The sequence below is a fragment of the Danio rerio genome, chromosome 18, assembly GCF_052040795.2.
Source record: "Danio rerio strain M-AB ecotype USA chromosome 18, GRCz13ab, whole genome shotgun sequence".
NCBI lineage: Eukaryota > Metazoa > Chordata > Actinopteri > Cypriniformes > Danionidae > Danio > Danio rerio.
The window spans coordinates 20,076,234-20,093,055 of NC_141038.1; the positions used below are offsets into that span (position 1 = coordinate 20,076,234).

Here is a 16,822-nt window from a genome sequence, read left to right on the forward strand (position 1 = left end):
AAGTTAATTTGAAGTATTTGTGGTAAAGTTTATTCAAGCTTTTCTGAAACAATAGCTTCGTTTACATCTATTTTTATGCGCATTTAAGATTAAAAAAAAAAAAACAGTTGATGGAAATGCCAAGATGCGCATACATTTAAAAAAAATTTTGGTTATGCGCATAAGCGAGTAGAATAAACATTTTTTATTCGATAAGAATAGATGTGCATGAACTGCGATGGAAACACTTTACTGAATAAATTCTAGTATGCACATTAAAATGTGATTTTGTTATAAGAGATCATGTGATGATGAAAATGTGTGTAAATGGATAAACCAGCAAACTGAGCACACTGTAAAACATCTGAAATGTTGATTTGGTCATTTAAAAAAAACACTTTAACCATTTCAGTATTAGAGTTATTATAATTTCAATGACCTCCAGAATCAACAGCGTCTGGGCTCTGCTTCTGACACCTTCAAACACCACCTTGCGTTCACTGTGTCAGGGTTGCCTTCTTAAGTCATTTATTAAATGAAAAAAAAAATTGACGCAGCTTCTCAACCCACAGCAAATTCTATTTTTACTTTTGATATTTGTCGCCAGTTAATCAGGAAGTGACGATTTTGTTCTCTTAGACTCGTTGAATGGAAATGCTTCTTTATTCGCACATCTTTTATGCGATATTCCAATTTTGCACAAGAAGTTAATTCGCATTTTTGGATGTAAACATAGCTAATGAGTCACACAAATGCCATCTACAGTTCACACACACACATAAGCGCATTTACTGACACCATGTGGCCATGGTAATTTTAGCAGTTAAGAATTACATAATGATTTTACTGTCTTTATTACAAACAAGCTGTTTTAGAAAAGTTTTAAACTTAGAAAATTAATTATTGAAGTGCAGATGGTCACCGAGTTGTAACATGTTTTAATCCATTTCTTTGTAAATGAATATTCTGTGGACGTGTATACATGACATTTTAGAAACATGGCACCAGTCAATAATTTCAGAAGGCAGGGAAAACAGCCCTCCTATGTCACGTTGCAGTGGGCCTCAAAATCACTGGGATATGGGTCCTATTTTAGCATTAGGAATTTTTTTTAAAAGAGACTTACTAGGTTTATAGCACTCCAATATGACTGGACGCACTATACATATACACAGTTATGTCCAAAAGTTGATTTTCATCATAGGTGCCCTTTAAAGTAGTGGCCATGCAGCAATCTGAGAAAACTGTACCTAAAGTTTTTTTTTAAAGCTTTCTACACAGTATTTGGTGAGCCTAAAGAAACTAAATGCTTTAAACTTTCATCTTTTAAGTGACTAAAACTGAATAACAATTTTAAGGGATTGTACACAACATGACTCATCGTCATGAGAAAGATGCATGATCACTATTGGGCTTCCACCAAAAAAAGAAAAAAAAAAGAAAAAGAAAACAGCAGTAAAAACCTGCTTTGCCTGTGGGCTCAGTTACAGACAAACAGAGAGTCTTGTGACAGACACGGAAATACAGGACAAAGTAAAAAAAAAGTTTATTTACAAATTCTCACACTTTGACAAAAACAGCCCGATTTCTTTTTTTGGGGTTGTGGATATTTATGGCCTTTCCACAAAAAAGCAGTAGTTACAAACCACAAATTTGCTGTTTCCACGTAGAGACAAAAACTAAAGCTATTTTACAATTTCACTGTTTTTACAAGAGTGGAAACATCTTTTTATGCTTTGAGAAATTATTTAAATACCCGAGACACGAATGATGGAACGGTTTTATGCAGACTGATTCATACAGCAAAATGTGGATTGAGCTGGATTTCGTTCGCACTGTGGTATAGCTACAAAATTAGTAATAGACTTTTATCCACACAAATAAAATTCATTCTTGTATATGGGCTGATGCATGAAAGCATACTTCTGAAAAGATTTGTATCTATGCAGCCACTCAGTATGAACTAAAAAACTGAAACGCTTTGTACCGAGTACAGTACTGACAGTCATTTCAAGCAGGACCGGGTCATTGACCACTGGGAGTTTGACAGCTCCCATCTGGCCCCAGTTAAATGGGGAACTTCCTTCAGCAGTCACCAGATTGCAGCTCCTATACTTGTGGTAGGAAAGTTTGATGCCCACAGCCATGGGAAGCCCGGAAAAACAATTGATTTTCTCATGGTGCGCCTGCCAGATGTGAAGATCCTAGAAGGCATAGCGTGTTCGGATGTCTTCCAGTTTCTTTGACACTTCTGGAGGTGTACGGTCCAACTCCTCAGAGACACTCTTCTGCTTATGAGGATCCATAGAGTTAAACTGCTCACACAGGTCTCCGTCAATCACATTCTGGAAACACACAGAGATGGATACAGTCATTCAGAAAAATTACCAACTTATGCTATAAGTGACTCAGAGTTATGGCACATTGGTAAAAATGTCTTTTAAAGGATACTACATTTATGTAGCATTCATGTGCTATGAAACTCTGATAATTCTGCACTGTACATTTCTTTTGCTGACTTAATGTTTTTGTTATATTAAATTATACAAGTTGAAATGACTACAAAAGTTCTATCAAACCGACTAAAATATAAAACTCTTAGTAAAAAGGTTAAGTAAAACCTAAATGTAGTTGAAACCCGATTAACTTTAAGTTAAAGTAACAAAAACAGTTGTAGTCATGACTGTCATATCATTTACCATGTTTTTAATTGGGCATGACATAAACATTGAAATGTTCTTATTTAGACGACACTTATCCAAAGCGAATTATAAATGAGGATAAAAGAAGTTAATTTAATACACAAAACAGAATAAAAACAACCAGAATATATATAGTAGTTGAGCTGTTTTATTATTATTATTATTAACATTGAGCCCTTGTAACAATGTGTTTGTAGGAAAGTGTCTAGCGCACATAGAGAAGACAAAGAAAAGTTTGTTTCTCTTCAAATTTTCCAAATCACTTTTTGTTGTTTAGGTAATTCTTATATAAAATCATAACCAAAATATGTAAAGAAATGGGTAGGAATAAACCTGGTGTCAGAAAAGCACTTGGGTGGACATGTAAATAGGATTAAAGTCAGGGTTTATATTGTGCCAGAACAAGCTGGATCCGAACCTCTGAAATCTGATCAGGCACCTCATTTTACAGATACCGCTTTGGTATGCCTTTCCTTGTTCTGAATACTGAAAGAAACCCCCCAAAAAATGATGTATAATGTCTGTCAACTTTTAAATTACTTAAATTATTTCTGAGTAAATTTTGAAAATGGAACATATTCCTGATCAATTCTACAAAGTCAGGTGCAAGTGGATCATTTATTAAAAACTAGTTGAACACCAGTTAATATTATACCAGTGTGAAGTGTAACTGTGTGCTGGTTTACCTTGACAGGGAAATAGTATGAGCGGAAGCTGAGATGATCTCGACCACACAGAGGAGGAAACTCTGAGCGCATGTGCATTTCCAAGTGCTGGAAGAAATCGTGATCCTAAAGACAGATGAGACCAACACATTTTATTCTCAATTCAAAAACTTTGCATGACCGCAATTTTAATTATGATAAGCTTGTATTCTGCTAAATATTACAGTGCATTTGATAAGTTAACTGAAGCTGCATATTCTGTTGGGCTGAAGTTAAGCAATTTCCTGAGGCCTTCACCTCTTCTGCTTAAGCGGTTTTAGAAGAGTTGAAACACCACTGAATGCTAACATTATTCCTAAAGGCTGATTTATACTTCTGCGTGAAGCACACGCATATGCTACGGCACAGCCTATGCATTGATGCATAGCCCTATGCCGTGGCCGTCGGCATCACTGACGTGCACCTCTCAAAAAATGCAACTACACATCGTAATGACACGTAGCGCAAGTGATGTGATTGGTCGGTTTGGTAGCGCTGGTGAGTCAGGGCGGGACTGAGAGCTGCGCCAGCCCGATGAAGAGATTGTTTACAAGTGTGGAGTCCCGTAAAGGAGCTGAGGATGGAAAGTTTTGTTTTGTGTTTACCTCATAGTTAAAGTTGTTGCATGTCTGCCGGTTTCTGCCTCAAAATGAGCGAGTTGGAGCCATTTGTACATTCAGGAAGCGTTCAGAAAAAACAAAACACCAGCGAAGAAACTCGACACAGAGAAACATTAACACCTCACTGCCAACTAGCATTTCGGAAGTGTTAATGCAGACCAACAGTGACAGCGAGCAGAGGTATAAATGCACAGCTACGTGCGCTGCATGCGCCGTGGGTTACGCCGGTCACTTGACGCAGAAGTATAAACCAGGCTTAAGTGATGCCTAGCTATTTACTGTTTAAGGAACTGTACCTCATGAGAGGTGAAGGGAACCAGGATGCCAATGCCTCCAGATAGTGTGGTGTACACCAGAGACTCGGATCCTCCAGGGATGAGTGTGGTTTTCTGGAGCGACAGCACAGTCTCTCCTATGTGATAGTTGATGATGATCTCAGCCTGTGATTGGCAGGGAAGAAAAATGTCAACACATGTGGATTAAAATTAAATCATAGTAGTCCATTTAGTTACCCATCACTGGCAAGCAAAAATACTAGTATGAGGAAGTGAGTTGCTTTCTTCAAAAAGTGTTATTAATGGCATAGTTCACCGCAAAACAAATGTTATTCAATATAATATCATATCTGGCCAACAATGATTATTATATATTATTTTAATGCTGATACCTAAAATTACATTTAAAGTTTAAATGGGTATTTAACCCAAAAACAGTTATGCAAAAAGCACTAATATAGCATGGCAGAACCATTCAACCAATCCTAATCATTCAACCATTCTGAATAAAAAAGAAATACATTTTCTCTAGACCCCATTGAAATCCACATTTTTTCCCCTACATTGTATTTTATCCCCAGTAAAATTTATTTTCTGGGCTTTAAATGGTTAAATGATTTTGACAATTGACTTAAATGGTAATTTAAAAAAAAAACTAGGCTTGGTCTAATTCAAGTTACAAAACCTAGAACTTTAACTAGTATACCACTGCATTTATTGCAAACCTCTTTTACAACTATTACATTTCTACTAAGTCTATAAAATGATTCAGCTTTTCAAAATTATGATTTATTCCTGGTAGCCTGAATACAAGAAAGATGTTTAATAGTTCCACAACCTTACCAATGGTATTTAATTACAACTACCACTTTATGAAAATTATTGCATTATACAGTACAAATAGGCCTGTATTTTAGATACAAACTCTTAGTTAAACTAAACATTATGGCGAGTTGTTTTGAAAACTTTCTTAGATACGACAATAAAAAAGATCCTGAAGTGACACTGGAGACGCTGCCCTCAAGACACTAGCATCAATGCTTAAGTATGTGTGTAGCAAATGGATTTTGCAGTCATATCTAAGAAAGTCTTTGTGTGTGTGGTGTAAAACAGAATTAGATAAACAGTATTACACACAGATAACCCCTACTTGTTACTTTGTGCAAATCTTATGCAAACACTTTTAAAAGCAATAAACATGACTCATTGTAATGCCTGAAAATAGCTTTCATATAACTAAAACCCAAAGAGAAACTTACAAGATATGCTCTTTAAAGGACAAGTGTGCTTAAAAAGAGCATCCTAATTTATCTTAATTTTATCTGATACCGAACAGGTGGAAATGACACTAATATCAGTGATCAGCTAACTAATATCAGTTGATAACGGATCTGCTTATGATACACTTTGCACCCCTAGGCAGGTTCCACAATATGTTTAGTCCACCACAATCCTGATTACACATGCTTTAGGCATGTCCGTCAGAGCTAGACGCAAGTCATTGGTGTGCAAATAGGGACTTTCCCTTGTTTCCACCTAAACATTTCCATGCTACTAATCTGCACATAATGATCTCTGGCGAGAGGACAAGATTTGCTGCTGAGGTTTCAGAACCAGAAGCGGAGAGTGGACGCAAGCCAAATGTTCTGGGGTGCAAGTCTGAGTGTGAGCAAGGAGAACAGCAACCGCAAAACCAACCAGACAGACAAAAACAATGCAGGAACAAGTGGTTAGGACAGCTCAGTGCCAAAGGTCAGTTTCCGGGACCTGTGGGAAATGAGAAATTGAGGGTAGTAGAAAACGTATACCTTTTGTGAAGCTCCGTTAAGCAAGCCTCTGTCCCACAATGCTTTGTTCCCTGTGGGGTCCTCATCAACATCATCGCTGGTGTTTGGGGGAAGGCGAACCTAATAAAGATTTAGCATACATTTAGCATGCCACTTTCATTCTCAAACGCATTTACTAAAAAATAAAATGTTTAAATGTAATTATTTACAGGGGAATATTTTTTACGTTTGTTTTGGTCATATTGGCTTGACAAACAGACTATAGAGCACACTGGTCTCAAAGGTTTCAAAACAAAGCAGGTGGCGACACTCACAACGCAGATATTTCCAAACTTATCCGCTGAAGCCATTGTGTCATAATCAAGCAGACAGGCAGTGGTGATCCACCGAGGATAAGTATCGTCAGCAAAGATGATGAGTTGGTTCTCATTGCGGCGATAGCGCACCCAGAACAGACTCTCCTGAACATCTGAAACAATCACACGCTGGCCGATAGTGTGGATGCCTGTCACTAAATTAGGAACATGCTGCAAGAACAAGAAAGAGGTTTTGGTCAACATGGCTCAGCAGGTTGTTCCTCTATTCAAACATAAAAATAGTCACAAAAAGAACTTTGTGTTGGTTTGTTTTTTTCCATTTTGTGTTTATTTTATCAAATATGCTTAGTCTTCATGGTACATACCTGTTCAGGTCACTTATGATGGATCAAAATTTCACACAAAACTTAAAATATATTTAAAGTGTTCAGAGCAGGTGTGTTTAATTAGGGTTGGAACTAAACTGTGCAGAGCTGCGGCCCTTTTGGAACTGAGTTTGAAACCTGTGGTTCAGAGGGTATATTATAAGGTTTGGAGGAAAAAATACAAGCATTTAAAAAAAAAATTCTGACCAAACCAACTGCATTCACTCTGACTTGGCCAGAAAATGCACACAAGTTGTAAGAAATCAAAAAAAGAAGATTTGTAAAACTTTTCTTGGTATAGTAACAAAGCTAGAAACTCCAGTATATTATTTAAGTATTATTTTAAAAAAATACACAAATGACACATACTTTTAAGGAAATCTACATAGTGTTTCAAGTTTTTTACTAAACCCTGTTATATACCTATAAAACATTTGAAAAATACATGTATTGTATGAATTTTTTTTTGGATACTCAAAAGCTTTTTTTTTTTTTACAGCTTAACAATGGTTGCCATTCACTACCATTATATGGACAAGCACAACATATTTCTTTTTAACATCTAAAAATGAAGGGCATGTTTGGAACAACAGCAGGATGAGTAAATGATGACAAATTGTTATGTTTAAACTACACATTTAAACAAATCAGTCAGCTTTAACTTAAACATGTACAGTAAAGTCTCCAGCAAATAATGACTGCCAAACATTGTGGTCTGAACTTCTGTTTCAATGTTTTTCATGTGGTTATGCATCAACACCAAGCTGAAGAGTTGTGCGTCATAGACGTTACCCTCACATTATTCAATTCTCAAAGAAAAAAAAGAAAAAGAAAAAAAAAAAAAAAAAAAAACTTACTTCCTCTGAAAAAGAAGTGATCCTCTAAAAGTGACTTCTCACCTTGTTTTCACACTTGCGGAGAAGTTTTTTCTTTCCCAAATCATAGATGCGCAAGAGCTTGCCCACTCCAACCAAAACCCGTCCCTGAAATGGAGCAATAGCCAGGGGCACGTCCTCCACAGGGGTCTGTCAACAACAAATCAAAATGATTCATTTTCAAATGCATCACTTCAGACTTAAATGAGAAAAAGTACCTTTTAAACATGTGTCTTTGATACACAGCATGGACAAAGCATCATTAAACTGGACCATAAACATTAATACAAGGCATTTTGGGGCATGGCCAGGACAAAAAACGTGGTAAAGTGGTTTAATTCTGTAATTTGCTATGCTTAAACTGTGCATTTAATGATTTGTGGGAAATTCCACATTCCAGAGCCCCCATCGTGCACATGGGACCAATCAGTTTGATGCAAAGTAATTTCCTGTTCCACTCACCTTGTGCAAAAACTCCAGCTTGTCCCCACCTCCAACTATCCGATAGGTATAAATATATCCTCCGCCAACAGAGCGTGGATTGAGTATCATATCTCTTGCAACACCCACCAACACGTACCAGTCATCTCCTCCATTCAGAAAGCGGCAAATAGCCACACTGCAAGAGACACGCAAAGAGGAACTAAGATCAGAAAAAGATGAACTTAACTGTTAATGTGTTGCAAATCTAAACATGTGGTATGGCTGCACAATATTTTGTTTCAGCATCCATATTGCAATGTGTGTATCTGCAATAGCCACATCGCAGGATGTTCAATGCTCAGTTGGGATTATAATTAAGGTGCATAGTTCAGAACAAGTGATATGTGAAGTTTAAAATAAGAGTGAAAGTTGATTATTTTCATGTGTCTTTAAAGGTTCACGAAACCCTCGAGTACTTTTTTTGAGATTGTAACAGACTTGTGTGTGTTGAGCAAAAATTAAGACAATGTTAGCACCTGTTAGCTGTAATTGTGGGGAAAACTGGATAATTTTGAGCTTTTGTAAGCTAATTTCAGCTTCCGGGTTTAAAATGATTTTTGGGTTGGGATCAAAATCAGTGACGTAGGACAAAACTGCAAGAGAAAAGATGGTTTGAAAAGATAAGTCGGTTTCTCATTATTATTCATAGCAGGGTTTTCTTATCCTATGAGAACAGTCTGCTCCTTAATTACTCATGACTGCACATGCCTTCCGAAGGCTAGACAGAGCTGCCAGCGCCAAGCTGTGAGACACAGACCCACTGCACACAGTATTTAGCCATTCATATATGTTTGTTTCGATGATCCACGGAGTTTGTTGCATGTTTTTCCCTGCAATCCTGTCAGGGCCGATACAGCAAAGCTGTTTGTGTGCAGCAAGCATTTTTGTCGGGAGAGCAGTATGAGAATTGGAGAATGGCAGACGTTGTTTGTTCACATTTAGAACAAGTTTGTTCAAAGTTTTAGGAGTTTGTTCACATTTAGACACATCGCCGTCCTGCTGTTTGCCTTTAGACAGGGCAAGTGTCTCATTTTGTGAGCTAACTGACAACAGTTGTTCGCTCCCCTCCTTCTCCCCTGCTGGACACGCCCACTCCTGCCCTTTGCTCATGGAGCTCAACGCCCATTATTATGCATCTTTTGAAAAAATTCTGAGGTAGACCTGAACCAAAAGTGGGGGGTGTCATGGCCCTTGAAAGCCTGTGACAGAGCATTTTTAAAATTTAAAGTATTCAGGCACAATATATTGTACAATTTGTAATTTATTGTGAATTTGATTAAAATATTTATACAATGAAGACTTTGAAGTGTTATGTTTCATTGTTATTCAATTTCTGCACCATTCAATTTCTGAATACAGAGTCCTCGGAAACCCATGTTTATTTTACTTTTCTTTTGCTCTACTGTATTTTCTCTATGAGCTTGTAATTTGTTTATTATAATTTATGCATGATTCACTGTCCTATATAATCATCCCAATCAAAGTATATGAATAATCTTTTCAAACAATTCTAATCAAGTCATCTGGTGATCCTATTCATATTGCAACATATGTCGCAAAAACAAAGACAGATTTTACCAAGTGTGCAGCCCTAATTTGTGTTCAGAACTTTGATTTTTTTTTTTCCGAATTCAAATGCAAATTGTATACACACCCACTGTACCCATGTTGTGCCCTTTAACTCATAATTCAGCCTTCTCACCTGAAAGCTGCCTCATTCTGCTCCAGCTGCACCAGGTCCAATGTGTTGCCCTGGATGGGGTTGATCAAGCGTACAAGTGAGGCCCATTGCCCAGAGCCTGCTTTAGGTGCCCCAAAGATGGCTTCTGGCAGATTCTCATTCAAGAAAGCTGCTGCCATTTCTGCTGCCAGCTCCCTTTCATCCTCTCCTGCTGCCTCCACCATTTCCTGTAGAGCAGAGATAGAATTTTACATTTCATAATAAACTATACAGACAGCGTGTACACTAATGCTGAATACTTTCCAACTTTCACTCACACACAAGAAGGTAAGCAGTTCTAAAGTGACAGATTCTGTCAGATAGTTTTGATGACAAACGGTTCAACAGCAGCTAGAACTGCTCATCAGTAAAGCACTGAATAGGTAAGGATCTGTATCACTGTATACAGCGTCCTGACCTTTAAGAGAATTTGGACTTTAAGACAGCTGTAGTCAGTGAATCTTAGATCAAGAATAGCAGCAATTAGCATCAGATACTAGATGTCCTGTAGGAGACTAGTAAAGATTAGGGGTCTAATGGAAAATGTATTCATTCTGAGCCATCATGATACAGGGTCACAGTTTGGGTCAGATTATTGACATCCTGTGAGAGTCTAGTTCTTGTCACTTGTCTTGATCTGTGGAAGACTAGTCATGTCCTGTGGTTGAAGATGCCGTGAAGTCTTCACACCAAGGGCAGAACATTTCCTACTTCTTTTTAACAGCTGTAACTTTCAGAAATGTCTGTCATCTTTCTGCACTCCTGCTTATAATATATCCAGCTGCAGAATATGATATTATTATTCCCAAGTCACATCGCAGGATATTGAGTTTGTATTAAAACTTCGAATTTGCATGCGTTTTTTGATACCTGTGATTGTATAATGATTTTAAAAGCATTCATAAATAGTTCCATTTGTGACTTCATAAACGATTAATTATATTATTTTTATCGTTCAGTTACTGTACTTGAAAACAGTTACACTCGGAAAACGATAAAACACTTTTCAATCTTTTTCTTGATTGTATTTAAAGATTATTTAAAAATTCTTACCAAATCGAGATATTAAGTATTCTGGTGAAATTGTATTCATATGACAATATACAATCAAAAAATATATCACAATGTTAGATTTTGCCAATATTGTGCAGCCCTACTCCTGCTCTTATTTTGATCACTGCATCTTTCACAGAATAATAAGCTTTGCATTATCTGATAGCACCACAACTAAAACTCCTACCAATTTGCAATCAATAACACCATTTATAAACACTTTTTCCTTTAAAATGTTTTCCAATTTTGGTCTCCACTGTAAAACCTGGAAACATTCTTCAGGCATTTAGTACTGTTCGGACACAAGTGTTCACAAGCTCAGGTTTAGGTCACAGAGTTTGAATTTCTCCAACCAATTCTGTGGGTTTTTAGAGGTCAGAAAAGTTCTTCCACACCAGAACCACTAAATTATTTTGTGCACCAGGGCATTGTCATGCAGGAAAAAACATGACATGCGATGGTGCCACAAAATTGGAAGCACAAAACGGTCCAGAATTGCATTGTATGTAGCAGCATTATAATATTTTTTCACTGCAAAGAGCCAAACCAAGACCCTTAATTATAAAGGGCCATCCACAAACGTTTGGCCACACAGTGTATACAAGAATCTTTTTGAGACAATATGCAGTTAAACAAGAGAACGTTATGTTAAGCAATATGCTCAGGAGCAGTCATTTTACAGGGCAGTAGCCGACTGTTTATTTGACTTGAGCAGACTACTAGATACACTTAAACTTCAGCTGTACTACATCAATATGATTTAACTGTGAGGGACCACCACAAAAACCACGACCTGTATATTTCACAGCACTTGTCATTTTTACGGCTCGTCAACATGGAATTACCCTTGCAAACATGTGCCATGATGAGGCAGCCGCAGAAGACATGACGGAGAACTTCGGACAAGAAAGTAATGAAATTCCTTCTCAGTCTGTGATTAGATTGGGAAAATTAGTGCATGAGTCAGGCAGGAGAGAAAGAGGAAACGACAGACTGAGATAAGGCAAAATTCCAGAGGAGATAGACAACAAAAGCGCTTTTTTTTTTTTTTGGTGAACACTGCCCTGTGAAGTCCAGTCTCACTGACCTCAGCCATCTGCTGCTTGCGCTGGGCTTTGGTGGCTTCAGTGTAGGCATTGTGGTCGGTTTCGATCAGGATCAGGTTGTTGGTCTCTGGGTGGATGACAAACTTGCGAGGCGTGTACTGCAGTGGGAAAGCAACCTGGTTGAAGACGGCACCCAGTTTCTCAAGAGCCAAAATCCTGAGAAAGTGACAGATGAGAGGAATGATTGGCATGCAGGAGTATGATTAAACATTATGGAACAGATTAATTATTAAAGCACGGAAGCAAAAACCTCCCATTTCCTGGCTTCAATATTAAAATCCCACCCAATATTTTGTTTCATAAACCGAATCACTTTGATAGAAAAAAAAAAACAAGAGATCTCAAACTACAAAAGGAATGACTAACGCAGAGTTTCAAAACAATCATAAAATGTATCCCTAATTTTACAGCAATATAAAACTTTATTTAGATCAATTCATGACTAAACAAAGCTATTCTGTCCAAAAAAAAGGTGCCAAGCGGCAGCTGGCCAGTAACAACATTGAGGGAAGAGAGGCCCACACTTATGGAAGTTAACCACCCTCAAAATAAAGTCAACATTTACTCACCAAAATGTTAAGTAGAGCTCATATTTTATGCCAAAATGTAAATAAAAGGAAGTGAAAGATTTTCAGTTAGATTTTACAATAAGGTTGAATGCCTTTGATTAAAATATGCAATGCTGAACTAAGCCTAAGTTTACCATTAGTTCACATTAAATAATCCATTAACCAATACATAATTATATGATTAGTTAACAAAGATTAAGTAACGAGTAACAGTGTTGTTCATTTTTAATTCATGATATCTAATGGATAAACTAACACAACCATATGTAGTGATACCAAAGTTTATACATTCAAGAACATTTATTTTATATTGCGGGTCAGGGAAAAAAAGTACAAATATTACTTTAACATCTACTAGAAAAAACTTAAAGGGTCACGAAACACCAAAACACATTTTTTGAGCTGTTGACAGTCGTATATGTGTCCCACACTGCTAAAAACACTATTAGGACACCTATATTTCACTAAAAAGTGTAAATTGGTTGTTTTTGCGTTATTTCAAGCAAATTCGTACTTCCCGTTTGAAACCAATTTTTGAAGCTGCGTCACGGTCATGACATAATAGCCTTGTATTCCATCGTGCAGACTGGACGCCTGTGCCAGAGTGAGTCTTATTACGTCTTACAGTGTGATGTATTAATGCATGAGTAAGGCTTGGTTCAAACCAATCAGCGCGCTCTATTGTGCAACTTCATTAATATTCATTATTGTCAGAGTGTAGACGACAGAGACGCCACGTTGTGTTGGCAAAACAAGCGTGAAGTGTTGCTTTTATAGTTTGCTGCCATTAAGTTTCGTTTTCATTTTCTCTCTGTGAGAGCTCATCTGGATCACGTGTGGATTAACAGTGTACGCGATGCTCGACAACAATAACTTGCGTGTCTAAGGAGGATTATTGTTTACCTGAGAGCTGTTCTCATCTCCAAACGCTAAGATCTGGATTCGCTTGTAGTCTCCTCTTAATAAAGATGCGGCTCTAGTTGCTGGTGATTGTCCTGTCTCTACAGATTTGGTAAGTGAGCAGTGCTCTTTGTTTATTCAGTTTGTTCGTATCGAACTAAGTTAACTATTGCACTGAGTGTAAACATGTTAGCACCGCATTTAGTGACCGGAATAACACACGCGGCTTTCTGACGCTACCTGCCGTGTGCAGTTTTTTTCTCTCATTCGCCGTGCGGTATCAAACATTGCATGAAAAATACACGCTTAGAGCAGATCCTCGAGTCAAATATCTCGTTTGTCGCGAGGGGCATGAATGAATTCCCTAAATGAAAGAGCCAAACTGCAGTTAAAGTCCACCATTTAATAATTTGGCAAATAATTCGACTACAGATGTCCATGTAGGTTAAACAACATCACTTTCTCCTGTGTGTATTTTGACTGAAACTCGCGCGTGCCCAAATAGACACTCCCACACCCTCCCACTTTAGTTCCTCCGACACTCCCCCTTAAACAGAGCTGGACACGCCCACTTTTCTGACTTTTCCCAAAGTAGAGGTGTGAAAACACCCTGCTGAAACGAGGGGGTTTCATGGCCTTTTAAAATAATATGCTAGACAGTAAATGGTCCTAAAACTATGAAGCTTCACAAAGTTAAATCATGTACTATTCGCTAGGGCTGCATTATTCTGGCTAAAATGAGAATCACAATTTTTTGCTGAAAATAAAAATCACAATTTTCTCACGATTCTATAAATGTAAAATAAAGGGTAATAGGAGTAGGCTATCATTATTGTTCTCTCAAATATATGATAAACAACAATAATAATATAAGGCTCATGTGTATGTCTACTGTTGGTTAAAGCGCTAAATTTTGTATAGACTTGGAATGGTGGACTTGAATAGACTTTGAATTTGTCCTGGTCATTAATGCACAGTAAAGTGATGACATCAGAACACAAATATTGAGAATTCTAAAGTTGAATTATTGTGTTTCACACATATGCTTGCAATCTGTCATTGACAACATTATTAATACATTTTTTTTTTCGCTGGTAAAAGGAAACCTGTCATTATCAGATTTAACGCTTGCATTATATTTAACATTATACAGGCTAGAGCAGTTATACTGACACTGCTACACATTTATTAATTGCAAAACACTCTAGGTTCGGTTTCACTTTTACTGCTTAGTTTGGTTTATGTCGCGACTGCTGGTACTTTGAGAAAAAAAACAAAACATGCAAATCATACTTCTCACATGGCTCCCGAACAATAGCTCAGTGCAACAAGCTAAACATTAATTTAGAACTTTATTTCCTGTTATTCACATCCTATGCAGGTTCTGTTCACTAGAGTAAACTTTATTAGCTGATGCACGCATCCTCTCTGGTGAACGCAGAGTTCACAGTCTGCCCACGTGTGATTTCACGGCCTCTAATACACCATTACATGAGGACAGAAATTACATTTTTAGGTGAATTATTCTTTATAAATACAGTCAGACGTTTTTTAACATCATTTGAAGGTGTCTGTGTTGCTGAGCAATGTACATAAAAAGAAGTGAAGTTTTGTGCGACCACTTTTAGCTTCTCTCCTGACCTTGAAAATATAATTGGCTAAATAATAGAAATGCTGGATTAAGATTGTGAGTAGTGTCGATTCGAGATCCGTTTCAATTAATCTTGCAGCGCTACTATGCACACAGTATGAGTTGGTGTTTACCTCAGTGTGTTGGTGGAAATGGCAACGATACCCTCAGGACACTGCTCTGAAGCAAAGCCTGAAGCATACTCCAAGGTTTCATATGACAGTGGCGTCAAGTGGAATCGAGACTGGTATGAGTAACTCAGCCAGGAACGACTGGACATGGCCAGAACCTACAGAGTTAAAGGGTGCATTTTAAGATCTAACATTTTGTAGACTGTGGGACGCTGCTGTAGATATTACACAGAGATGTGACTCACAGCTTCTTGGCCCTGCATCCGGACTCTAAAAAGCTTGACAGGACGAGAGCCGAGATACCGAGTTCGAGTATCAGACAGGTCCCCAGTTACTGGATCCAACACAGTACGCAATAACACTCCGTTCTAAAAAACAAAGAGGTGATTATGGTTAGTAAGCAGCAATGGAATGTACAGGAAAGTCATGTCACTCAGTAACAGGAAAAGACTAGCTATTTAATGGCCTTGTTCCAAATGATAAGTGATCTTGTGATGTTAACAGTGATCAAGCAAAACCTGCAATGTTAAGGCTTTGAAGAGATGCTTAGAAGTATGTTTTCAATTAAATTTATATTGAAGTAACTGAAGCAGTGACCACATGTTCAGTTTAAGTTCAAAGTATATTTTATCTTTAAGCTAATGTGCAGTTAAATGCACAAACTTGCAAAATTTATTCAGTTTGACCGTATACACGTTTATATGCTTACTGGTTGAGAAAACGGTTCTACAATGTTTGAGATTTTCAAAACGCATTGCTATTTAAGCAATTGTGAGCATACTTCAACAGCAGCTAGTGCTGTAGGCTAGTTTTAATCATACTAGTGATGGAAAATTCAGATCATTTTACTGACTCAAATCTTATGAGTCTTGTTTATCGAGATGAACAAATCTTTTGAGTCATTCAGTTCAAAATGCTAAAACATTATTAAAATGTTAATTGCTTCCAAATCCCACATATTCAACGAGCTAAAACATTAATTACACTACAAACATGTCCTAACTAGAATGCTATAAAAAAGACACAATTATTTATTGTTTATCTGGGTCTTTTGTCTATGATTGACTATAATTAAGTTCACCTCTTCTGACATGTCTTTAAATTGGGTCGTTCCTTCACATAACACTGACAGTCCCAAATAAGTTTACCAATGCACAGTCAAAAGGACCCATAGTTAGTTCAACTTTTGAGTCTTCAGGTTGAGTTGTTAATTATTTGACAGCATGTAATATGATGACTTAAAACAGAGAACTCAAGAAATAAATGGAAAACAAATAAATGGATCAAATCTTTTTGCAGCTCTGACAGCATTTGATTAGCTTGTTTTTCACAAGACGAATAAACAACTTAAAGACTTGAAAAAAGAAATAATCATATAACCCACCTGCACAACTGTGTGCATGCAAAAATAAACAAATCACTCCCGGAGAGGACTTATCGCTCTCACGTCGCATAAAAGATTTTTTCAAAATTAACGAATCATTCGAGAATGACCCATCACTAAACACTCATAAGACAGAGTGATTGTGCATTTAGCAGAGTCATGAAAGTTGGTTATGTCATAAGATTAACGTAAGCAGCTCATTATGAACACTTGTAAATTAAG

The 16,822-nt window shown here is 37.2% G+C and overlaps 1 protein-coding gene across 2 annotated transcripts in view; it reads right to left on the bottom strand.

Annotated features, from left to right (window-relative positions):
• Positions 1–1,501: 1,501 nt before the first annotated feature.
• sf3b3 (splicing factor 3b, subunit 3) overlaps positions 1,502–16,822 on the bottom strand; it is a 34,456-nt gene continuing 19,135 nt past the window's right edge. Inside the window, 11 exon segments of one of the 2 annotated variants that reach the window (NM_213503.1) lie at positions 1,502–2,324; positions 3,368–3,472; positions 4,302–4,445; positions 6,089–6,187; positions 6,382–6,594; positions 7,649–7,774; positions 8,087–8,243; positions 9,810–10,015; positions 11,968–12,142; positions 15,220–15,374; positions 15,462–15,584. In NM_213503.1, the coding sequence (NP_998668.1) occupies positions 2,184–2,324; positions 3,368–3,472; positions 4,302–4,445; positions 6,089–6,187; positions 6,382–6,594; positions 7,649–7,774; positions 8,087–8,243; positions 9,810–10,015; positions 11,968–12,142; positions 15,220–15,374; positions 15,462–15,584 (1,644 nt within the window). In that variant the 3' untranslated portion in view covers positions 1,502–2,183. 2 annotated transcript variants of the gene reach the window in all.